The 25,551-nt window shown below is 46.6% G+C and overlaps 1 protein-coding gene across 2 annotated transcripts; it reads left to right on the top strand.

Annotated features, from left to right (window-relative positions):
• Window positions 1–200: 200 nt before the first annotated feature.
• LOC309400450 (mitogen-activated protein kinase 1-like) lies at window positions 201–17,695 on the top strand. 2 transcript variants are annotated; one of them, XM_081968952.1, is made up of 9 exons: window positions 201–449; window positions 1,939–2,121; window positions 2,707–2,896; window positions 3,024–3,140; window positions 5,319–5,433; window positions 5,636–5,767; window positions 13,906–14,015; window positions 14,159–14,301; window positions 16,100–17,695. In XM_081968952.1, the coding sequence occupies exons 1-8, from the start codon at window positions 286–288 to the stop codon at window positions 14,276–14,278; spliced, it is 1,131 nt and encodes a 376-aa protein (XP_081825078.1). In that variant the 5' UTR covers window positions 201–285; the 3' UTR covers window positions 14,279–14,301; window positions 16,100–17,695. The 2 variants fall into 2 exon arrangements, 1 of the variants encoding a protein (XP_081825078.1); XR_014176660.1 differs by lacking the exons at window positions 201–449; window positions 1,939–2,121; window positions 2,707–2,896; ... (2 more) ...; window positions 5,636–5,767; window positions 16,100–17,695 and adding an exon at window positions 6,782–12,524 and having other exon boundaries at window positions 14,159–14,186.
• The last annotated feature ends 7,856 nt before the right edge of the window (window positions 17,696–25,551 follow it).

Raw genomic sequence — 25,551 nt, 5'->3', positions numbered from 1 at the left:
CGTGGGACCTCATCGTGGTGTGGAATGTTTTGGCCGCGGCACTTCCGGGTTGGCCTCCTGACATTTCTATCCAATCCAGACGCGCCGCGGACCACACAGCGCCAGTAGGCAAAACGGACGCATGCGCTGTTTGAAGGAGCTCCAGCCGCAGCTCCCGAGGAGCGCATGGGTAGTGCTTTCCTCGCCGTTTCTTCAACTAGCGCATGCGCGGTGTGATCGGGCGGTGTCGGTTCCGGGTAAAGCGGGTATAGGAGTGGGTGTGGGAGCTTCTTGATTAGATCAGCCATGGCTGCAGCGGCGGCGACAGCGGTCCCGGGCGGGGCGGGAGCCGTGCCGGTGCCCGGAGTGCCAAGACTAGGAGTGGAGACCGTGAAAGGGCAGGCATTTGACGTGGGACCACGTTATACGGACCTGCAGTACATCGGCGAGGGGGCGTACGGTATGGTCTGGTAAGTGAGCGCGAGCCCTGCAGATTGGCCCTGAACGGGAACCATACCTGGGCGAAATGTCCCAAGAGTTATCTGGCGTGCCTCTTCCTGCAAACTGCCTTCGCGCGGCCACCGTACCCGTCTTTCAAAGCTTCCGCCATGTTGTTTCTTAGTTACCGAAGTCCTACAAGACTGCACGTTATTTTACTTGATCCGGAGCTTGCTTTCCCTCCCCCCCCCCCAACTCCTTTAAGGGTCTCTGCCCCGCCGGGTCTTTTCCTTCCGCGCCTGGCGACTTCGGATCCATTCCGTTGCAGCGGCTGTCTGTCAAATCTGGCTTCTAAAACCCCAAACAGTCGTCGCAGCCAGCCCTGCCCAGTCATTGTATTTCGAGCGCCTTCGCAGGCTGTTATCTTCCTGTGCCAATATTTGCAGATTTCCTGTGAAAGCTTAGGGTGCCTTGAAGCTGGGAGTTACTTTATTACCAGTTAACTGGTATACTTTTGTACTTGTCGGTATCGAGATGCAAACAAAAAACCGCGAAGGTTAACACTTTCCTTTTCTCTGTGGGTGCAGCAGGTTCAGTAAAACAGCCTGATGTTGAACTTTATTTAGTTCCATAAATCACAGGGGCCCCGGAGCATTTTTCTGAAGTGTTGGCAAGCCTGTATCTCTCTATTAAATCTTTATTGGCCTTTTTAGATCACTGTCCCTTCAGGGCAGATACATCTTCACCAACTATGCTAAGTGTCATATAGATACTAATTGATCTAATTATAATACATGCTGGCTTCTCTGCTCAGCCTTTGGTTTACATTAAAGCTAAGGCTGTCTTAAGCAGGACTGTCTTGAGTGCTGCATTGTTGCTACAATGATTCTCAAGATGTTTATTGAAACATTCCAAACAGCCATTCATTTAACATCAGTAACTTGGGTCTGTTATCAGATTTTCCATATTCTGTAATTCTCCATTTTTTATTACTTGTAATACAATCTGTGTAGGTTTGGAACTAATATGCTTTGTATTAGTGCAACACATATATATCCCCAAGTGTTTCTGGTAGAATGTGTATTGGATGTTGGTAATTGTATTTGCGTGATATACTTCTCAAGCAACCCAGTTTTCTAGATTTGCAAAACCTATCTGCTGTTGAGATCTCAGAGGTTTCACTTTGTTCGGTAGCCTTGACAATAGCCAGCTCTTTCTCAGATTATAATAGCTGTTGTGCCACATTGGTATAATGTGTTATTAGTGTTTTCTTGTTCCTTCCTTTGCTCTTTTGTTGAAGTCCAAAAGCTTTCTGGTAGTTCATCTTGTGTATAGAATGTTTCTTCTTGTTATGGATTTCTAGAGTGATCCTCTTTTATTGGAGAGTGAAATGATTTATCAGTTTTGATAGTAAAAGATTGTACAGTCACTTGTCTTAGACAGGCACCTGTAGAAATGAAGTAAAAATAAATAAAAATATACTGAAGATTCCAGTATGCATTTGCATTTGTTTCTTTACAGCTCGGCATATGATCACGTCAACAAGATCCGAGCTGCAATAAAAAAGATCAGTCCTTTTGAGCACCAGACATACTGCCAACGCACACTGCGAGAGATTAAGATACTCCTGCGCTTCAAACATGAAAATGTCATTGGCATTAATGACATTCTTCGTGCATCTACCATTGATCAGATGCGTGATGTGTATCCTTGAAGACCAGTCTTGTGTCTTTCCATGTGTGGAAGGAGATCTGCTTGGAGAAAGGTGTATGCATAGAGAAAATGTTCTATAATTATTCAATCTTATTCTGGTCCATTTTTAATGAAATGCACTACTTAGAAGCTTTAGCTCATTCTGAATATAATGATGTAAAATAGGGTATGATTATGCCAGCATCTGGGCTGGGTTCCATTTGCCTTCTGACATGGCTCCAGGTGTTGCTTTCTTAATAATTGGACTTATGAAACAGTTGTCTCTTCTTCTCTTATGTCCTCTAAAATTAAGAATGCTTTTTCAGTCACATCCCTTTGCTTATTTTTATACAGCAGCTGATAAAGTGATGATCTACTTTATACAGGAGATGAATTGAACGTGGTGTGAATCTGGCTTCAGTTATGCTTCTTTCTGGCTTTGAGCTATTAAAAGCAAACTCAATTTGTGGCTGCTGTTGTATTTGACCACTTCTGGAGACGCTGCCTTCTATATTCTTTGCAGGAAGGTACTTTCCTTGACAGCTTCCCTTCCTTCCCCTTTCCTGGTGGAGAGGGGTATTGTTTGTCTTTTTTCAGATATATAGTTCAGGATTTGATGGAGACGGATCTCTATAAGCTTCTGAAGACCCAGCAGCTCAGCAATGACCATATCTGCTACTTTCTCTATCAGATTCTTCGAGGGCTGAAATACATTCACTCTGCCAATGTGCTTCATCGGGATTTGAAACCAAGCAATCTTCTCATCAACACCACATGTGACCTGAAGGTGGCATTCTAAATCTTTTGCTAGGCCTTCTGCACCTGACAACAATCTCTTTCTGCTTCATTCTGCAGTGCAATTAATTTATATTTATTTGGGGGTTGCCAGTCCATGGTTCTCTCTCTTCTTACAGATCTGTGATTTTGGCTTAGCCCGAATTGCTGATCCAGACCACGATCACACAGGATTCTTAACAGAGTATGTTGCCACTCGCTGGTATCGAGCTCCTGAAATCATGCTTAATTCCAAGGTAAATTAAGCAGAATGAATAGAACATATTAGGCAGAACTCCCAAAAGGCATTTATTATACCTCCAATTTAGTTGAGTGTAAAGTTTCCCAGCTTCTCAAAAAAAGAAAAGGTAATGCCTGGCACCTGCCATAAAAACATGATTAAGTTGCAACACAATTCCAAAGCCCAGATCAGCCTGGATATTTATAATATCTATTTGATATTTGCAAATGGATATTTATAAAGTTTCAATGTGCAGCAGAACCACAGTATCACAATTATATTTTCTTTCACTTGTGGGTCATTCCATGTCAAGTGGTCTGGTTTCAGAAAAATGCCCAGCTCGACTATCACGGATTTTGATGACATTTTGTGTGAACATGCACACACGTCCCCAATGAACATTGGTAAAGTGTTACGTGTGCTGATGCAATACTTGCGGAGATATAGTCATTTGTGTGACCCCATCAGTTACATTTTCAGGTCGACTATCAATTCCCAGAAGCGACGCTAAAGAATGTGGTGCATAAATTCAATAATAAATAAGCGATAGTTGGAATTTGGCAGTTCATACGAACAGTACGGACTTTGGCTTGAGAACCATATAAGATACCCACTTTAGGCTTGGGAACCTAGGATAAGTTGCCCAATTGTTGGCTTGGGAACCGGACAGATAGCCACACAAGGCTTTGGAACCTCAAGGAAGAAACCAAACTACAGGCTTGGGATCCTGAACCAAGAAACCCATCCGTGGCTGGTATTGCACAGCTGTCGGGCATGCCCCCTATGGTGATGGGGTTGCTGGGTCAAGTGCCTGAACTGGTAGTGACAGTGTCACCATGGATCAATGCAATATAATAGTAATGATGTCTATATAAAACAAACAAGACGAAACAATAATAGAATGCATATGACGCTGCCATACAATGTCCTCCACTTTGTCCCTATTTTTAGAGCTTTATACGTCAGCGACAGTGGTGGGTTCCGGATCCTGTCGCAACCGGTACACTGCGACGGGGCCGGGCGTCCACCTCAGGCACGCGTGCTGCGCACGCTCCAGCCGCTCAGAGGTCACGCAGGCACCGTACGCTGCACGTGCATTGCCAAATGGCCCAGTTGGCTTAAATACAGGTAAGGTGGGCAGGTGGGCCCTCCAAAACACCGTTCCAGTATGGTGGCTGCTGCTCCCAGCTGCCACCGGTACGCCCATACCGGGGCGTACCACCCGGAACCCACCACTGGTCAGTGATGAAACACCAACTCTACTTTTTTAGAGGGTTTGAAACATGCTCTTTCTAATGAGAATGATTTCACAGTTTCCAGGAGGTAGTCTTTTGTAAAAGCAGGGTGAAGATGCCCTATTTTTGGTGTTTTTACAAAAACAGTCAAATTTACACTCAGTTTGTGAACTATTGGAAAGCAGTAGGAGAATGAAAGTTTATATTCAAAAACCTTGTGTTGTTATTACACACACAGTTTCACATTTCTCATACCTTTCCTTCCAGAGATATAAAAAGCCAAACTTTAACCTTTTTTCGAGCCACAGTTATTTTCGGCCAACTTTGCTCCAAATTGTCTAAATGGAGATCGCTCATGAAAATGTTTTTATTATTTTGTTTAGTAGAGGACAAAAGGTTGTACAAAATGGCCAAGTTTTTTTTTCTCTTAAAAAAATATTGCCGAAGATATTATGTCTCAAAGTGGCTGAAACCTCAGAGTCATACTGTAGAAGGCTGCAGTATGGGGTCACACAAATGATTATATCTCTGCAAGTATTGCATCGGCACATGTAACACTTTACCAATGTTCATTGGGGACGTGTGTGCATGTTCACACAAAATTTCATGGAAATTCGTGATGGTCAAGCAGGGAGCCCCAGACCACGGGAATGACCCTTGTACAAATTACCATAACAGTTCTAGCATACTTAACCCACATGGAGGCCCAACTGAAGGATGCTAGTATGAGGAGGACTGTTGCATAGGCTAGGCTGAAGAAACTTAAGTTTTCCTGAAAATGTTTCCTTTGCTGGGTCCACAGTTCAAGATGCCTCTCTTACGTTAAACTGAAAAGTTTATTTGCTAGGAAGGAAACACATCCATGTCAATAAAAGGATGATAATGCATGGCTTAACAGCAGCTGAGAACAGAGTCAAAAATCCTTAGCTTCTATTTCTGTGTCTTCTCCCCCTTCCCAGGGCTACACTAAGTCCATTGATATATGGTCAGTGGGCTGCATCTTGGCTGAGATGCTGTCAAATCGACCTATCTTTCCTGGCAAGCACTACCTAGACCAGCTGAACCACATCCTGGGTAAGAGGGAAGGTGACTGAACAAAGGCTTTGACAGGGTGGCCTAGTAAAAGTCTTGTTCTGAGCAACTTCCTGAATCGGTAACTGATTCTGTCTTTCGCCTGCTCATAAGGCCTCCCCATTATAACTTTAATGCCCATTTCTCCTCTAGGGCTTGCAGTTACATAGATGTGCAATGGCTCTCTCTCTGTCCATCTCTACAGGTATTTTGGGTTCCCCGTCTCAGGATGACTTGAACTGCATCATCAACACAAAGGCTCGCAATTATCTCCAGTCATTGCCTCAAAAGCCCAAAGTTCCTTGGGTTAAACTGTTTCCAAAGGCTGATCCCAAAGGTAAGGGAGAAAGAAGGCTAAAAATGCATGGCTTCATCCTTTGCCTGGCATGTTTGGCTCTTTATTGATAAATCAGTCTAGCTCCGTGATGGCGAACCTATGGCACGTGTGCCACAGGTGGCACGCGGAACCATTTGTTAGGGCACACGAGGTGTTGCCCTGTCAGCTCCAGCACACATGCGCTTGCTGGCCAGCTGACTTCGGCCTTCTTTTGAGGCCGTTTTTCGCCTCCAAAAAACCAGCCTTATGGGCAAACCAGAAGTTCAGGAACAGACTTCCGGTTTGCTCGTAGGGCTGTTTTTCGCCCTCCGGAACCTTCAGGGAAGCTCCTGAAACCTGTGGGGGGTGGGGGAGGCTGCTTTTGCCTTCCCCAGGATCCTGGAAAGCCTCTGGAGCCTGGGGAGGGCGAAAAAAGTGCACCAAAAGCAGCGGGGAGTGCTGGTCGCACACTGCAGTCGCTCACATAGCATTATGGGTGTGGCATGTCCATGCACTAGCCCCCTGCGCTCCCCCCGCTTTTGGCACACGATCCAAAAAAGGTTAGCCATCACTGGTCTATCTGGTTCCCAGAGCAGCTTAATCTGTAACAGAAGCAAGCAATTTTTTGTGGTTGAAGGATGCAAGGTATGCGGTGATGGTGAAGTAATATTACAGGAAGAGGGCCAAAAGTTTTGTTCCTTTTTTTGGACAAAATGTTGCATTAAGCTTCAGAGATCAATGGTTTTGCTTTGGCAATAGAAGGGGACTCTTAAGTAGACTAGGAGTGCCCTGACGTACAACCTTACTTATATTATGCTATTATATGATATATAGTAATATACCATATTTTTCGGAGTATAAGACGTACCAAGATTTTGAAGAGATAATTTTTTTAAAAAAAGGTTTTTGCCCTCCCCGGCCCCCAGGAGCACTCTGCAGGCCTCCCAAACCCTCTGAACACCCCATTTTTTGTGAAAAACGGGGCATGCAGAGAGTTTGGGAGGCCTGCAAAGTGCTTCTGGGGGCCGGGGAGGGCAAAAACACGATCTGTGGGGGCTCGATCTTCCTAAAGGGTAAGGCTTTTATCGATCTCAAATCAGCTTTTCTCTACCCCTCCCACGGCAGGGCAGGACTAAACATATCTCTCCATGCTTTGTTTTTTTTCCTCTGACTGGTGACCACACAGAGCCACTTGGCCCAAGGAACGGCAGTCAGCTTGCTTCTTCTCTTCAGCGAGGAGAGAAAGACATGCAGGGGCTGTTGAACGGCCACTGCTGCGCTCGACCGGGAATGGCCCATTGGGTGAGGATGGGTGGGGATCCCTTCCATTTGGATTAACGGTTTCTCATGGTGGCGCCTGAGCAGCAAAAGGGAAGCCCAAAGACGATGACTCGGCAAGGCTGCCTCCTTGAACAACTGGGCTTGTTCACAGCCCTCTTCGCAACCCCGCTTCCTTAGTCTTGGGGCAAAAGCAGTTACCAGGCTCCAGGGAGACTCCCAACCCGGCGCTCCTGCATTCCGAAGTTTCTTTTCCATCCCACGCTTCTTCCACTAGCCAAGATCCCGACGATGCCAATAGCTTTTTCCAGAGAGAAAGTGGAGATCTAGCATCCTAAGAAAAGCCTTCGTGGAGAGGAGATCATTCCTCTTCCCTTCCTCCCCCCCCCAATCCCCCTGGATTTGTCATGCAGTGCTTGCTGCTATTGCACCCGCTACCGTATCTCTTTGCTGCATGACAGATCCGGGCAGATTGGGAGGGGGGGGCAGGAAGAGAAGAGGAACAGTCTGCTCTGCACGAAGGCTTTCCTCAGGACGCTAGATTGGGAAGTTAAAAACATGGAATGGGATATATTCAAGCTCCTGAGATCGCTTCGTTGCCACCCGAAAATGCTGTTGAATCAAGCTTGATTGATCCGTCTCCTGGGCCAGGAGCAGAAGCTAACCATCCTCCACCTGGGTTGTCTGCAGAAGCGGGAGGCCGAGCAGCGAGCCACCTTGCTTTATGCCTCCTGTGCAGTGTCCGCTTCACCTGCCCCTTTTCCAGATGACCCAGGCGGCTACATTCGGAGTATAAGACGCACCCAGATTTTCACCCCCTTTTGGGGGGGGGGAGGAAGGTGTGTCATATACTCCAAAAAATATGGTATATTAGACAGTATGTTTTATTTATTTATTAAACTTATATGCTGCCCATCTTGCCAAGATGTGACTCAAGGCGGCTTAGAATCATAAAAACATGATAAAACATTAAAATGTTAATACACTAAATATTAACATTACAATTGATTTAAAATTGACAAGATGGGAAGGAAGGGAGCAAGATGCACAAGGGGAAGAGGTGGGGTCTTAGTCCATTAACCCCCTCCAGAATGACACACACAAAGACAAAACACACACACACCTTCCCCCAAGTTAGGTATGTAATGCTTCTCCAGGGCATCGCGAGAGGGGTCACAGCTGGGCTATTATCACAGCCTTATTCGTCGAGACTGAGTGCCAATCTTGAAGCCACGCCTCCTCTGTAGCTCCAGTTTGTCACTCAGTCTGGTCGAGCTGACTGTGATCAAATTTGATCCTGAGCAGAAGTTTCCTTTTTTAGATTTAATTAGCTACTTTTTTATTTTAAAATGTAGGTGAGCTGCTGGCATTAAAAAGGGGGGTGTTCCGATGCCACCTGCTGTGGTGCTGGAGCGCCGGTTCGGATTTCTGCTCCGGGCCATTGGCCATGAAGCCTGGCCGATTCCCAGCACTGGGGGTGACTGGCTTCAAGCAGCTGAGCCTCACACAGCCTGCTCATCTCGCCAATTCCGTAGCGGTTTGTTGACTAGCGGCGGGTGGATTTTTCCTTCGCCGTGGGGTTTGAGGCTTTTTAAGCGACCGCACGTGGCTAGAGTGACCACGGCATGGCCAGGCGGCCATTTTTTGGAGGACCACATGGCCAAGCGGCCATTTTGTTGAGGTCGATTGTGTCAGATGGCAGATCGAGGCAGCCACATGAATTGAACAGCAGAGCGAGGTGGCCACGGGTGTCGGGTGGCACCAGAAGACGGCTAGTGAAGACTCATCACAGCACCAGAGTGAGAGTTAACATTCCCACTGGAGAGCGGAGATTGGCTTCTTAATTGCCTCCGTGAGAGGGCGCTGGCGTGAGTATCTCCCGAGGGAAGAGTATCACTCCTCAGCAAGGCTTGTTCCACTACCAAATTGGGAAGCTGGAGCTGCTGCTGTGGCTACATCTGCAACTCAGGATGAACCTGGCAAGATCATGTTTTCTAAGACATCTACAGAAAAGGAGGAGGTACCTGCTCCACCCCTTTTTCTGGAGGTTGTAAAAAACCAATGGGCCCATCCGGGGACACTCTCGAATCCCGGCAGCAATGATCGCTGGTTTGATAATATGGGCAAGGAATTTTCAGATGTCCTACAGGTTCCCACAGTAGATGCCCCAGTCGCAGCCCTAGCCACTGCCTCGGCTCTGGTTTCGGGGGACATTGCAGACAAGCTCAAGATGGACGATAAGAGGGCTGAGCTCACCCTACACAAGACGTTTCAAGCGTCGGCGTGGGCTATTAAGTCTTTAGCTGCAGCATCCTTTTTTAACAGTACCACCTTACTGTGGTTACGTCAGCTGCAGGACCGCATCCCCCCTGATGAGGCCCGCCTTATGCAGGATGTTAATAAGATTATTGCGTCTACCCAGTTTTCCGCAGACGCGACTCTGGATTCAGTCACGTACGCATCCAGGGCCCTGGTGTCCTCAGTAACCTCGAGACACCTCCTGTGGCTCCGGAATTGGCAGGCCGACAATAAATCAAATCAGCACCTAACCACTGCTGCCTATACAGGTGGCCCATTGTTCGGAGAGTCCTTGGACCCTATCCTGGTGGAGAACAAGGATAAGAAAAAGGTGCTGCCAACTCCTGCCAAATGCCCAGAGTCCTGGCCTGCCCCATATTCTCGATGGCCCGCATTCTGGGCTCCGGAACCTGATTATCACCAACACTGTTATTTTCAACCTAGGTCCAATAGGCAGCACCCCAGGCCTTTTTACCAGGACAGGCAGAGGTTCCAACCCCAGGCAACGCAGCCCTTCATGGGGCAGGTGGCCGGCCTTACCGTAAAGGGAAGTGACTCGAACCCGAGCCTTCCCATAGTTCGCCGCCTAGTCCTCTGCGGACCAGTGGGACCGCATTGCGCCCGATGCCTGGGTCCTCAGCATGTTCAGGGAGGGGCTCAGACTAGAGTTCCTCTCCCCTCGAATCTCTTCAGGCAGTTTCCCATGTCAAAAACCTGCTGAAACGCAAGCTTATGGCTCTGGTGATTCCCCACCTGTTGGATATCCAGGCAATTGAACCGGTACCTCCGGAGGAACAGGGATTAGGGGTTTACTTCAATCTGTTCGTAGTGCCAAAGAATTCAGGGGGTTGGAGGGCAATTCTAGATTTGAAGCTTCTCAATACATTCATTGTATACAGGAGGTTCAAGATGGCTTCTCTGAGGTCTTTTCTGCAGGGGATCAGGCGAGGAGACCACCTGACCTCTATAGACCTCACAGAGGCGTACCTGCATAGCTCAATCCTCCCAGCTCATCACAGGTTTTCTCAGGTAGGGTCCCATTACCAATATTGGGCCCTCCCTTTTGGCCTAGCGTCCAGATGTGCAACTGATGATCCAGACGCTCCAACATCAACTTTGCGACTTCTACATCTGGGGGCGGAAATTGACTCCATGACGGGGATGGTGGGGATGGTGTTCTCAGATTGTCAGACCAAGCTGAAGGCGTCGGTTCGGCAGGTGCGGTCCAGAAGGACCGTTCCAGTGGTAGAGCTTTCCCAGTTGCTCAGACAAATGATATCATGCATTGGGATTGTTCCCTGGGCGCGCCTACATGCAAGGACCCTTCAGTGGGCACTCATATTGTACCAGAGGAACATGATGATGAATACCACCTGTCTTCTTCGAGTGTCGGCGTCGGTTCTCCTGTCCCTTCGTTGGTGGCTCTCCCCTGCGTTGTCCAAGGGGTCTGAGTTCAGGGAACCAGTGAGGTTTGCCATCACGACAGATACGAGCCTGTTCGGCTGGGGGGCTCTGCTGGAGGCGCAGATGGCGCAGGGTCAGTGAATGGTGACAGATCTGCACCACAACGTAAACTGGCTCAAACTGAAGGCAGCGCGCTTGGCATTATTCCACTTCCAGAGGTCAGTCAAGGGCCGCCACGTTCTTCTCCTGACGGACAACATTGCCACAAAGGCACATGTCAACCGTCAGGGGGGCACTCACTTCAGGGCCCTGTGGAGTGAGGCACAGAGACTCGGGCATTGGGCAGAGAGACACCTGGCCTCCATAGTGGTGGATCACATCTCTGGGGCGGCCAATCACCAGGTTGATTGACTCGGCCGAGCGACCGTGGATCACGGAGAATGGCAGTGACATCCAGACTTGTTCCAACAAATCTGCCACCGCTTCGGCATGCCGCAAGTGGACCTCTTCACAACCCCGCTGAATGCCCAGCTTCCCCAGTTTTTCTCCCGCTTTCCGAGCCAAAGCGCAGAAGGGACAAACGCCCTTCGCAGCAGATAGCCAAGCGGTCTTCTTTACGCCTTCCCTCCCATTCCCCTCAGAATAAGAGGGCGGAGGTCATCTTCATAGTGCCACACTGGCCTTGGAGGCCATGGTATGCGGACCTGGTCCTGCTGTCTGTGGCCCCCCTGTGGAGGATTCCACAGGAGGAAGTTCATCTGTGCCAGGGGGTCCTGATCCACCCTTCGAACCCTTGCGCACAGTAAGTCTGCAATTTCTAACACTCAAAGTTGCGTTCCTGATCGCCATAACGTTGGCCAGGGGCATCTCTGAGTTGGGGGCTCTGTCCTCCAGGGATGACCTGTGTGTTTTCTACCCGGACAGAGTGGTTCTTAGGTTAGACCCTACCTTCATTCCAAAGGTTAACACCACCTTCCACAGGGTGCAGGAGGTTGTTCTGCTGGACTTTTGTCCGGCCCCCTCCCAGGACAGAAAACGACTTTGGCACAGGCTCTACGTCTGTTGCACCCTGCACATTTATTTGAGCCGCATGGTGCCCATGCCTAGATTGGAGGCCCTACTAGCCTATTTCCAGTCTGGGACCATGGGAGCTAGGGTCACCCCTTCCACAATTGGTCACTGGCTGAGGGCCGCGATCGTTAAGGCATACGAAGCTAAGGGCCGGGCTCCACCCCAGGGGATCACGGCCCATTCCACACGCAGCGCAGCTACCACGGCAGCTTGGGCGACTAGGGCCCCCTTCGAGGACATCTGCAGGGCGTCCACTTGGGCGACGCCTTCGCACTTCATTCGTCATTACCACCTAGATGCCTTCGCATCCGCGGAGGTGTCTTTCGGGCACAGAGTACTCCAACAGGTAGTGGCCACCCCGACATCTCAGGATACATGAGGTACCTCCCCTTAGGATGGTAGGTTGGGTATGTCCCAGCTGTGACCCCTCCCGTGATGCCCTGGAGAACGAACGTTGGTACTTACCTGAATGTCGATTCTCAGGGCGTCGCGGGAGGGGTCACATCCCACCCTATTTTCTGTTTAGCGAGTTAGGGTCGGGGGGGTGGCCTGGGAGTGTTTCCCTGTCTCATTATTATAGGTTGGCCTTCTACCACGACCTTGTGACAAACTGGAGCTACAGAGGAGGAGGCATGGCTTCAAGATTGGCACTCAGTCTCGACCAATCAGGCTGTGATAATAGCCCAGCTGTGATCCCTCCCGCGACGCCCTGAGAATCGACGTTCAGGTAAGTACCAACGTTCGTTCAATACAATGTCTCCTGTTTATGTTATCCTTTCAGAGGAAAAAATACAAGAAAATATAGGTGGTAAATAACATGTATAGAAACTTATTTCTATGTGATCCACCCAATTTCTGTTGCTCAATTCTGTATTTCTTCTTTCAAATCACCTCTTTCCATCAAACATCAGCTTGATGTTTTATCAGGAAAGATAAAGCCCCTTTATCTTTTATTGTCTGTTCTGGCCATCATCTGTTAATCTAGCTTTTATGTATATGTCTTTCCCAGACATACATGAGGCAGCACCGTTAGTAGAAAGTGGTAAACATTGGTATAAAGATCCTGCTAGACTTAGTTATTTCATAAATAAGATTTAAGATAAATAGACTTAAGGATCTGAATAGACTGAATAACCAGGGAACTTAACTTTAACTTCTATTAAAGATATTGTTCATATGAACTCAGGCTGCTATAGTAATGAAAAACTTCAAATTATATAAAAAAATAAAAAGTATTAGTATTTGCCGCATGTAAGTATATTACTAGTGGTATCTAGGCTTACACTACCTTGTAGTTTTGGATTGTCTCATTTCAAAAATTGAAATGACAGCTGGAGAAGACAACAAAATTGGTTAAGGGTGGGGGACTAGGAAAAGCATTGGAATTCTTGAGGAAGAAAAATGACCTGAGGAAGATGATCTTTGAATTAAGGTGAATTGATTTTTTTGAGCAGTGCTCTGATATACAGATAGATTAAATTGGCAACAAAGATTTTGAATAAAGAAATGAAAGTTCTGCTTCATGTAAAATTATAATTTGTATGAGATTTATGGCCACATAAAAGATGAGAAGTATTTGTCAGTAACATCAATCATACCAAAAGCAAATAAAACATAATTTATAGTAACTGTAATAACTGTTTCTTCTCATAGGGGTGGCCACTGTTTAAATCAGCGTTCTTCAGTCTTGGCATCTTTAAGATGCCTGGACTTACACTCCCAGCTTGTTGGCTAGGGAATTCTGCAGTTGAAGTCCACACATTTTAAGTTGCCAAGTTTGAAAAAGAGTGTCATCCACTTCGGAGGCACTCTGCTTTTGTTTTGTGAGAGAGTTGTCGACCTTACAGAGGATGCTGGCCCAGATCCCTGGTCTGAATCAGCAGGGCTTTTCGTATGGGGAGGATGAGCCCTCCAACTCAGTCTTTGGATTTCATCTGCTTGCTGAGACAAATGACCTCAGAAATCAGACAAAAGTTTCCTGCATTGCTCTCTGCTACCACTGGGGGATGCATCACAACCATCCCTTTCCTAAACAAAATGGAATATTCTTGTTACCATGTGTATCCAGCAATTGATCTTGCATCCTTTCACTTTTTTATCCATTTCAGCTCTGGACCTGCTGGATAAAATGTTGACATTTAACCCCAATAAGCGTATCACAGTGGAGGAGTCTTTGGCGCACCCTTACCTCGAGCAGTACTACGACCCTTCAGATGAGGTGTGGGTTCTTTTCTTTGAAGAGGGGGGATCTTTTAAAAGGACGACCAGAGAAGGGGTCAGAAATTAACATTATGGCCTTTACGTGGCTCGGAAGCAGAATTTCTACGTTCTGGTTTTTTTTCTCTCTTTACCCCACACTAGCCAGTTGCTGAGGAACCATTCAGGTTCAACATGGAGCTGGATGACTTGCCCAAAGAGAAGCTGAAAGAACTGATATTTGAAGAAACTGCACGATTCCAGCCTGCCTATCAAGGGCCCTGAGAGCCTGTTCAGGCCAGTGGAAGGTATAGCTGTTCATTGTCAAGGGTAGCTAATTTAGCCCCACCCCCAAGAAAATTTTTCAACCTGGGGATGTAACCTATGAATCCCATCCCCTAATCATGACATTACTTATAAATCTGAGGAGGGGGTTTCTTAAGCAAGGCGCCGTTCCCAGAGCCCTCTGCCTTGGAAGAATCAATTTAGAATAGAATAACACAGATGGAGGGGACCTTGGAGGTCTTTTAGTCCAACCGCCTGCTTAGGCAGGAAACCCTAAACCAGGGGTGTTAAACTCAAGCCCCGGGGGCCAGATCTTGTCCGCGGGGTGCTTAGATCTGGCCTGCAGTGCCGCCCTGGAAACAGTGGCGCATCAGCCACAGGTGGCACTCGCAAGCTCCGTTTTCGTTGGCAGAGGGTTGTAGAAGGCCATTGCAGCCAAAAACAGCTCGGGAGCCCATTTTTGCTGACAAAGTGCTCGGGCCACCACAGGCGCCCCCGACACAAGTGATGTCAAGCTGGCCACGCCCCCTCCCCCAAGGTCAAACACAATCCTGATTGGCCCTCAATTAAATCGAGTTTGACACAACTGCCCTATACCATTTCAAGTTATCTAATCTTTTCTTAAAAACTTCCAATGTTGGACCATCCACAACTTCTGGAGGCAAGTTGTTCCACTGATTAATTGTTGTAACTGTCAGGAAATTTCTTCTTAGTTCTAGTTTGCTTCTCTCCTTGATTAGTTTCCACCCATTGCCAATTTCACTTTTGAACAAGTGGGATTAAACAGCAGTCCTATGCAAAAAGATCAGCAGATGATCTGGTTATTGTTGTTTCCGGCCAGCAGCCAGCATAGCTGGCAACAGAGTCAGACAGTGAGGAGGTTGGGGAGGAACATGGGCCAGTCCTGGGGGGTTGAGGAAAGCTTAGACAAGGGCTCTGTGTCGGAGGCAGAGAGGGAGTTAGACAGCAACGAGGCAGCTGGAGCCTGTTCCCAGTGTGCGCATGTGCAGAGCTGCCAGAAAACAAGAACAACTAAGAAAGCAGGGTCAACTTAAGTGTAAAGCCACACCTTGGAGGTGATTTGCCCCTCACATAGGAAACAAAAGAGGAGTGAACAGGGAGGGGGCTTTTGCAGGAAACAATAAGTTCATTTGGTCATGTCAAGCGAGAAAAGTTCTGTTTGTAACTATAAGAGAGACTGTGCCAAGTTTTGCCTTGCCCTGCGTTTAGAACTAGTTATTTGGCAGCTCGCCAAACGAGATAAGGTTCGTATTTGATAAACAACCCTCTGAAAGACTGTTTGATAAGCCTTGTGAATGAAAGGAATTCATAGTCATGTAAATAAAAGGGGTTTTGCCAGGACCAAGACTCCGCTGCTTGCTTGTTAAGGAAGCCTGGGTCAGAACAGTTATCCCCATGGGTTTATGGCTAAGGAAGAGAGCAAAATACAAACAGGGTGGAGCTGGAATCTTCTCTCTGTCCACTAACCACCTTCAGTCTGGAATGCCCCCATCGGGATCCCAGGCCAATCCATAGGGCCAGGTTATAAGGCCCTTATGGAAGGCTAAAATGGTGGTGACTGATCTCAGCTCAAAGAGTTTGATATTCCAGGGGGTTTAAAGCCACAGCTCTTCTCCTGGACTGATAATCCTTTGTGGCAAGAGAAAAGAGCCGCTTATGACAAGTCTGTGTTTTATAACATACTGGTATTCAGCTATTAAATGTGGCTACATCTTAATGTACAAGATAGATAACTGAGCTGTGGTCAAGGCCTCCCAGGTGCCAGCAGGTGAATCTTCATGGGATCCCTTCTTCTTTCAGGTCACTGCTTCACCAGGAGATGATTTGGGACTGTACCCAGCTTCCCCTTTGGAATGTTGAGGGGAGCACAGGATTCAGGGGTAGCAACTCCAGCGTGCCCCTGTAGACTTGCTGTACAACTGTGCTTTGCTACGTGGCTGTGAAACCCATCTCTGGACCCCTGTAATGTGATGTGTTGGGGTGAGACCCTGGTGCCCAGGTTGGGGAAGGGGGGGACTTCTCCCTCCCTATCGTAGGGGGGAAAAACAGTCTCCCCTCCCTTTATCCCTTTTCAAAGCAACAAAAGGGCTGCCGTCTCCTTTTTTGGCATTTTACTGTCTCTGCTAATGAGTTAATAAACTATCCTATTTTAGCAGGGCCATTTTCTGATCCCTTGGGCATTATTAGCAAGGGCAACTGAAATCAGATCCTGGTTCCTGGACATACACTTTGTATCTTCTTTAATCCTCTGAACCCCACTATATTTTGAAAAGTGGGAGCAGAACCTTAAACTTTCTGACTGGCCAGCTTTTCTGCGACACTCGAGAATCCAGGAGCCTTGATTCCTTCCTGCACAAATAGAGGGCATGTCTGTGCTGGTGTTTATCAACTGATTTATGCCACTTTTGAAACACATGAAATGCACATCCAACCTTGGTAGTCATTTTAAGGAACTTCTGAATTGCAGTGCAAGGAAAGATTCTGTGATGATGAAAAAAGTGTCTGGTTTGAGAGCGACCATTATGTAAGAAACCGTGCAGATGAAAAGGAAGTCCTTACATTTCTTCTGCTTCCTCAACTTAGAGACTGTAAGATTTTTGGTTGTCTGCTTTCCTACTCGGCCCTTGCATTTAATAAATTGGGTGAGTGTGTGTGTGTGTAAACTGCCACATACCTTGAGAAATCAGTTGGCCTCTGCAATGGCACAGCACTTTGTCTTCTTGCTGCTATGAACTAACATGGCTGCCCTCCATTCCTTTCTCAATAGTTTTAAATGCAGATTTTTTAACTCCCGCTCTTCATCTTGCAAAGCAAAGTCCCTCAAGGAGTGGAACTTACAGTTTGGGGCAAGTATGAATTGGGAAGTGGGAAAATCACCGATCACAGTTCCGTTTTCTAAAGGGATAGTCCTGCTGCCCTAAAACCACCAGACTGCCAGGTAGAAAGGGTTTTTGGGGTGAAATACAGGGAGTTGTTTGGGTGTCCACTGTCATGAGTGGAAATGAACTGCTCCCCCATTGAAAGTTAGCTTTTGCAGAAAACCTGCGGCTCAGATGGCCCCAACTCTCTCCTCCCTTCCACATGTGCCATTTTTCAGTACCAGTTGTTTTTCCTGAAACTTCCAGTTCTCAAAGAAATGAAATGCTCTAAGCAGAACAATGGGATTTGGGATGTGTTTGTTTGTTTCCCTTAACCTTCCATTTGAATGAAGGAGAAGCTTCTGTGTTCAGACAGCATTGCCTGCTTGTCCTAGCTGTGATGATATGCAGTGAGCTTTCTTCCTAGAGTGTGTTGCCATTTGAAAGAACTTGCATTAAAGGGAATTAATGCTTCTCCATCCTTCCCTGCTTTGGATTGTATAAAGACCCTAAAATAAATCATTCCTTTATTCCTTCAGCAGCTGTTATGTCTTAATTTGGGGGTTGGGGGGAATGGATCGTTAAACAGCCATTATTAAGTTACAACAGTACTCTGCAGTACTCTGAAAAATGGATCTTAAATCATGGGAAACATTTTATCCATAAGGAGACAATCCTTACAGTAGGAAAAACCCAGGCACTGAAAGGTGGTTTCTTCACCTGCAGATCTCAATCTTATCTGCTAGCTAATTAGGTTTATGGGTTTATGGTTGTGGCTATTACTTTGCAGGTCATTATAATTTACTCATTAGTACTTGATGACATTCCATGCTTTTGCCATCTGGTTCAAAACATACCTGGTCTATGTACAGTGACCAAAGAGTATCCCATTTCCTAAAGTTGACATCAGTGATAACAAACCAAATTGTATCTTTGCTTCCATTTTGTTACCTGCCTGCCTTATTACCATCCAGTTGAGGTGTTTTCTTCATATATGCTTTTAAAAAAACCTCTGATCCCATAGGGTTAGGATAGAAAAAGCAACTACTGGCAGGCAGCCTTCACAGCTCTCCAAAGGATTTGATCAGAAACAGGTGTAGGTGACCAAAAACCTCTTAGCCTGCCTTGCTGAAATTAAACTTGTATGCTGCCAGACTAAGCGAATCTGGGCAGTGCACAAGGAACCCACACAGACATACAGTACATATCAGTCAAGGCATTTCTGAATAGTTCTCATTTTTTGAAAAACTATACAGTTAGAAAGTTAGCATATCATGGTATACAAAGCAGTTGGCCATCTTTATGCAGATACATATTCCTTACTAGTTGGTTGGATACCCATGCTTCACTACGGAACTGGAACAGCAGTAGGTAGCATTCTTCGCCATCATGCTCCATTATCCTGTAGCTGTAAAAGGCAGCAGCAGACACAGTCTTCTTGAGAGGAACCTGGGTCACACTGAGGTATATTGATGTAATAGCCATCTTCTCCACGGCAGAACATCAGAGGGTACTGGAGAGAGTCATAGGCACGGTGTCTCATCGATTCGTAACAACCTGTTGTCTCTGCTGTGGAGAACAATATCTCTTCTCAAAATCCTGGCCAACAATGAGAACAGCCACTTCTGTAGTTGTGGGGGCATTAAAATGATCTTGGTGCTGGAGAAGGCTTCCTATCAGCATTAATCACCACTTGGAAGTCCTTGTGGCCCTTAGGAACAGAATCAACAGCAGCCTTAAGTTCCAGAATATACTTCTTGTGTTCACACAGCAACTTCTCCAGTTGGCTAACCAGTTGTGGATTAACGCCTGGGTAGAATCCACAACAGATGTCCCTCTCATTGTCATCATCACCAACAAAGTATATCTGGAGAAAGGAAGGCTGCTGCTGAGGCCCTGCCATGATACTCCCTATCCTAATAATAATAAATAATAAATATTTATTTCTTAGCCGCACCCTCTCCCGAAGGACTCGGGGCGGCGTACAATGAAACATATGAAATAAATATGGACAAAACAAACATATAACAGAGACATATACCGAGACATACACAAGGAGGAGGTCGGCTGATAAATAAAACAATTAAAATACAATATTTAAAAACCCCTAGATAATTAAATATAATTAAAATACCCAGTAAAAGCCCGTCAGGAGCGATATGGTTAGATCAAAGTTGAGCCAGGCCAGCTGCTTGGAATAGGTGGGTCTTAAGCTTAATACGAAAGGAGCGGAGGTCAGAGGTATTCCTAATATCCGGAGGGAGGTCATTCCACAGGGCTGGGCCCGCCACAGAGAAGGCTCTACTCCTAGGTGCCGCCCCCCGACACTGTCTTGTGGACGGCACCTGGAGGAGGCCCTCTCTGTGCGAGCGGATTGGTCGCAGGGATGTATGGGGCAGAATACGATCCCGCAAGTAACTAGGTCCTGAGCCATGGAGCGCTTTAAAGATTATTATCAAAACCTTGAAACGCACCCGATAGACCACAGGAAGCCAGTGCAGCTCGCGCAGGAACGGTGTCACATGGGAGTACCTAGTGCTCCCCATAATTACCCGCGCGGCTGCGTTCTGGACCAACTGTAGCCTCCGGGTGCATTTCAAGGGAAGCCCCATGTAGAGAGCGTTACAGTAGTCCAAGCGAGACGTCGCCAGCGCATGAGTGACTGTGCGTAAGGCGTCCCGGTCCAGTAGGGGGCGCAATTGACGCACCAGGCGAACCTGGTGGAACGCCCCCCTTGCCACGGCTGTCAGATGGTCATCCATGGACAGCCGGGCATCCAGGAGGACGCCCAAATTGCGCGCCCGCTCCACGGGGGCAAGTTGAATGCCCCCAATGGCCAATGATGGAATTAATTGGCTGAACCGGGGAGCTGGTACCCACAGCCACTCCGTCTTGGAGGGGTTGAGCTTGAGTCGGTTGTCATCCATCCAGATCCGTACGGCTTCCACACACCGGGACATCACTTCGATGGCCTCGTTGGGGTGGTTCGGGGTGGAAAAGTACAGCTGAGTATCATCAGCGTACAGATGGTATCCCACCCCGAAACCACGGATGATCTCACCCAGCGGCTTCATATATGTGTTGAAGAGGAGTGGCGAGAGGACCGACCCCTGTGGCACCCCACAAGTAAGGGGGCGTAGGGTCGACCTCTCTTCTCCTGCCAACACACGCTGCGTCCGGTCAGAAAGGTAGGAGCCGAACCACCGCAAAACGGTGCCCCGGACCCCCAGCCCCTCCAGCCGGCGCAGCAGGATACCATGGTCGATGGTATCAAAAGCCGCCGAGAGGTCTAATAGGACCAGGATAGAGGAACAACCTCTGTCTCTGGCCCTCCAGAGATCATCCACCAACGCGACCAAGGCCGTCTCCGTGCTGTGACCGGGGCGGAAGCCGGACTGGCGCGGGTCTAGATAATCATTTTCCTCCAGATGTCGTGGAAACTGGTAGGCCACCACACTCTCTACAACCTTCGCCAAAAAGGGAAGGTTGGAGACAGGACGATAATTGGCCAGCTCCAAAGGGTCCAGGGAAGGCTTCTTGAGCAAGGGTCTCACCACCGCCTCTTTCAAGGCGGCCGGGAGAGACCCCTCGCTCAGCGAAGCATTCACTAGGCCCAGGAGCCAGTCTCGTGTAACCTCCCAGGATGCCAGTACAAGCCAGGAGGGGCACAGGTCCAATAAACATGTGGTGGGTCGCAGTCGTCCACGCAATCTGTCCAAATCCTCGATGGCAACCAAGTCAAACTCCTCCCAGATCGATACCTCAAGACTCGCCATGGACGTCTCCATTGGATCACTGACAGGAACCCAATCCTTCCGGATTTGAGCAATTTTATCCTGCAGATATTTACCAAATTCCTCTGCCCTGCCCTGTAGGGGGGCCTCCCGCGGCCTCTGAAACAAGAGGGAGCGGGACACCCGAAACAGGGCGGCAGGGCGGTTCTCCGCGGATGCAATGAGAGTGGCACAATATTGGCGTTTGGCCACTCTCAATGCCACAAGGTACGTCCTTAAATGGGCTCGTGCCTGTGTTCGATCAAATTCGGAGCGAGAGGATCTCCAACGACTCTCTAGACGTCTCTTGCGGCACTTCATCACCCTTAGCTCCTCGGTAAACCAAGGGGCTAGGGTGGATCGTTGCCGCCGGAGAGGCCGCAAAGGCGCCACCCGGTTCAAGGCCCCGGTAGTTGCATTATTCCACGCAACCACCAGGTCCTCTACCCGGGGGCGGGTCAAGGTTACAGGAGGTGGCCCAAGCTCCGTCTGGAACCTATCAGGTTCCATCAGGCGCCTGGGGCGGAACTGTGGTAGACCTGCCCCTGCAGTTTGAATGTTGGCATAAAATTTCCCTCCTTCACCTCTCTGGCTCCAAAATATGTTGTTTGGAAGCATCCATTGTACTTCTGGTCAGCAGAAAGAAAGTGCTTTGCCATTGGATGCTGGTGGGTGAGAAGGCTGTGTAAGGGTTCAAGGTAGGGGAGGGAGGTGGACTTTACCGCCACTGTAGCACATCCCGGGACTCTCATCCTGCCACTTTAGAGCACGGCACCAGGCACAGGGTAACTGGGGTCCGAGATCAACAACCTTGTTCCTGGGGTAATCAATCTGAGGTTCATATTTAAAACCAGACAAATACTTATTAGTCCAAGGCATTGATCTCATTAACATAGGGGTTATTCGATGTATACTTTTTTACAGCCTGTCTACTGACTTGGGGATGAGTTTGACGATACTTGTGTGCAGCTTCCCTTACTTGTGTTTTGCTAAACACATCTGTAAATCTTTTTCTGCATTTTTTGCCTCTTTTCCCTTTAACTGGTGTTACAGTAGAAGGAACAGATTTGTCTGAACTGAGGACAAAAATAAGGAAAAAACAAATCTGCCTCTGCCTACCAGTATCCATCAGTATTCATCTGGCTAGCATCATGTCAGTGTGTGAGAGAGTTGAGGGATGTTTGGAAAGTGAAACGGTATTTGCTGTGTGAGCAAGGAGGAGACAGGAAGGAGCCTGGCCGTGGCTGATCTCAACTGTTCTGTAGTAAAGCAGCTTGCTGCTGTGAAAGTAAAACAGAAATCGAATCTCTTCTCCTCTGCTGGTGTTTTGCATTTGGAACAGATTTCTTTTCAGGTGGGGAGGGGGAGTAGAATTCCTTAGCATGAGAGCATGTTAAAGACTGGAAAAGAGCTGATGTGGTTCCCATCTTCAAAAAAGGGAAAAAATTAGATCCAGGAAACTACAGACCTATCAGCCTAACCTCAATACCAGGAAAGATTCTGGAAAAAATAATCAAGCAACGAATTTGCGAACACCTAGAAGCAAACAAAGTAATAGCCAAAAGCCAACATGGATTTGTCAAAAACAGATCATGCCAGACTAATCTTATTGCATTCTTTGATAATGTGACAAAATTAGTGGACCAGAGGAATGCCGTTGATATAATTTACTTGGACTTCAGTAAGGCTTTTGATAAGGTAGACCATAACCTACTACTAGATAAAGTAGAAGAATGTGGGTTAGACAGCATCACCACCAGATGGATTGGTAACTGGCTGACCAACCGCACTCAACGTGTAGTTCTCAATGGAACTGCATCTACATGGAGGGAAGTATGTAGTGGAGTACCCCAAGGCTCTGTTTTAGGCCCAGTACTCTTCAACATCTTCATCAATGATTTGGATGAGGGAATAAATGGGGAACTCATCAAATTTGCAGATGATACCAAGCTGGCAGGAATAGCCAACACTCCAGAAGATAGGCTTAAGATACAGAAGGATCTTGACAAACTTGAACATTGGGCACTATCTAATAAAATGAAATTCAATGGTGAAAAGAGTAAGGTTCTACATTTAGGCAACAAAAATGGAATGCACAGGTACAGTATAGGTGATACCTTACTCAGTAGTAGTAACTGTGAAAGGGATCTTGGAGTCCTAGTGGACAACCATTTAAATATGAGCCAGCAGTGTGCAGCAGCTGCCAAAAAAGCCAACACAGTTCTAGGCTGCATCAACAGAGGGATAGAATCAAGATCACGTGAAGTGTTAATACCACTTTATAATGCCTTGGTAAGGCCACACTTGGAATACTGCATTCAGTTCTGGTCGCCACGATGTAAAAAAGATGTGGAGACTCTAGAAAGAGTGCAGAGAAGAGCAACAAAGATGATTAGGGGACTGGAGACTAAAACATATGAAGAACGGTTGCAGGAACTGGGTATGTTTAGCTTAAGAGAAAGAAGGACTAGGGGAGACATGATAGCATTATTCCAATATCTCAGAGGTTGCCACAAAGAAGAGGGAGTCAAACTATTCTCCAAAGCACCTGAGGGTAGAACAAGAAGCAATGGGTGGAAACTAATCAAGGAGAGAAGCAACTTAGAACTGAGGAGAAATTTCCTGACAGTGAGAACAATTAATCAGTGGAACAGATTGCCTCCAGAAGTTGTGAATGCCCCAACACTGGAAGTCTTTAAGAAGATGTTGGATAGCTATTTGTCTGAAACGTTATAGGGTTTCCTGCCTAGGCAGGGGGTTGGACTAGAAGACCTCCAAGGTCCCTTCCAACTCTACTATTGTATTGTATTATTGTAATAATAATATAGGAAATACTAATGCTCTGATTGTCACTTCGAAAAATCCTTTCTTAGTGAGCACCTAGAAGCCAAAAGGAACATACGTGGCAAATTTGAAGTTTGTAGGCTTTACGATTCTGGAGATTTTGTGATGATGCATGAGTGGTATTTCACTTTTATATATATACAGGTGAAACTCGAAAAATTAGAATATCGTGCAAAAGTTCATTTATTTCAGTAATGCAACTTAGGTGAAACTAATATATGAGATAAGACTCATTACATGCAAAGCAAGATAGTTCAAGCCATGATTTGTCATAATTGTGATGATTATGGCGTACAGCTCATGAAAACCCCAAATCCACCATCTCAGAAAATTTGAATATTACATGCAATCAATAAAACAAGGATAGTACAATATCGGACCTCTGAAAAGTATAAGCATGCATATGTACTCAGTACTTGGTTTGGGCCCCTTTTGCAGCAATTACTGCCTCAATGCGGCGTGGCATGGAAGCTTAATATGTATGATATATGGCGAGAAAGATGTCCAGAGGTAAAGCAATATACCTTCTACTCGAATAGACATGAATCCTGGTCAAGGATAGATATGGTCTGGCTGCCGATGGAGTTAATTTCGGAAGTGAAGGAGATAGATATAGAACCCAATCTATGGGCTGACCACAATCCCATGAGGATTATATGGAAAAAACAAAAGGGCAGTTACCGTTGGTTACTCAATAGATCAATCCTAAAAGATCAGGAATATATTAAAAGAGTTAACCAGGAACTAAGATTTTTCTTCAAAGAAAACGGGCCAGGAGATACATCCATACAAAATTTATGGGATACAACTAAGGCATTTATAAGAGGAGTCACAATATCAGCCACAGCCAGGAAGAAAAAAACTGAGAATCTAAAAATAAGAGAGCTGAAAGAAAGGTATAGAAATTTAGAGAGTGAACTTCAAAAGAAACCGCAGAACAGAAGTATAAAAGGAAATATGGAATTGATTAAACATGAATTGGCTATATTTGAAAAAGCAAAATTGGCACAATCTATAAAAAAAGCAAAACAAAATTTCTTTGAGAATGCAAATAAACCGGGGCGGTGGCTATCCTATAGGTTGAGGAAGCAGAAGCAAGAGAATTGGATCAATAAACTACAAGATGAAAAAGGCGAGATCTGCTATCAACTAGAGGAAAAGAAAAGGATTACTCAAGAGTTCTATGAACAATCATATAGAGAAAACCGAGACCATACAAAGGAAGGAATATAACAGTACCTGGAAAAGTCAGATCTGCCAAAGGTACCAGAGGAGATTAAGGACATGCTCAATGAGGACATTAAAACATCAGAGATAATCGAGGCCATACAAAGACAAAAGAATAATAAAGCTGCAGGGCCGGATGGGTTGCCAGCGGAGATATATAAAGAATTCCAGGATGTGCTTGTTCCAACGTTGTTGGAAGTCTATAACGCTGTGTTGAAAGAGGCAAAGACACCGTTATCATGGACGGAGGCTAATATTGTATTATTACCTAAGGCGGACACAGACCAGATGTTTATACAAAACTACAGACCAATTTCACTGCTAAATGCAGATTACAAATTTTTTGCTTCAATAATAGCAGAACGGTTGAAAAAATTTCTTACATCATTCATCCATACAGATCAAAACGGATTCCTCCCCAGAAGGCAAATTAAAAACAATATGAGAATTATGCTGAACATTCTTGAATATTATGAAGTGCACAATGAAAAACAGGTTGCACTAATCTTTCTCGATGCCCCAAAAGCATTTGATAATGTCAAATGTCTCA

Source organism: Natrix helvetica, assembly GCF_964273705.1.
Source record: "Natrix helvetica genome assembly, chromosome: W".
Classification (NCBI taxonomy): Eukaryota; Metazoa; Chordata; class Lepidosauria; order Squamata; family Natricidae; genus Natrix; species Natrix helvetica.
Note: the sequence above shows the minus strand (reverse complement) of the source record. Positions and strands in the feature narration are given on the sequence as shown.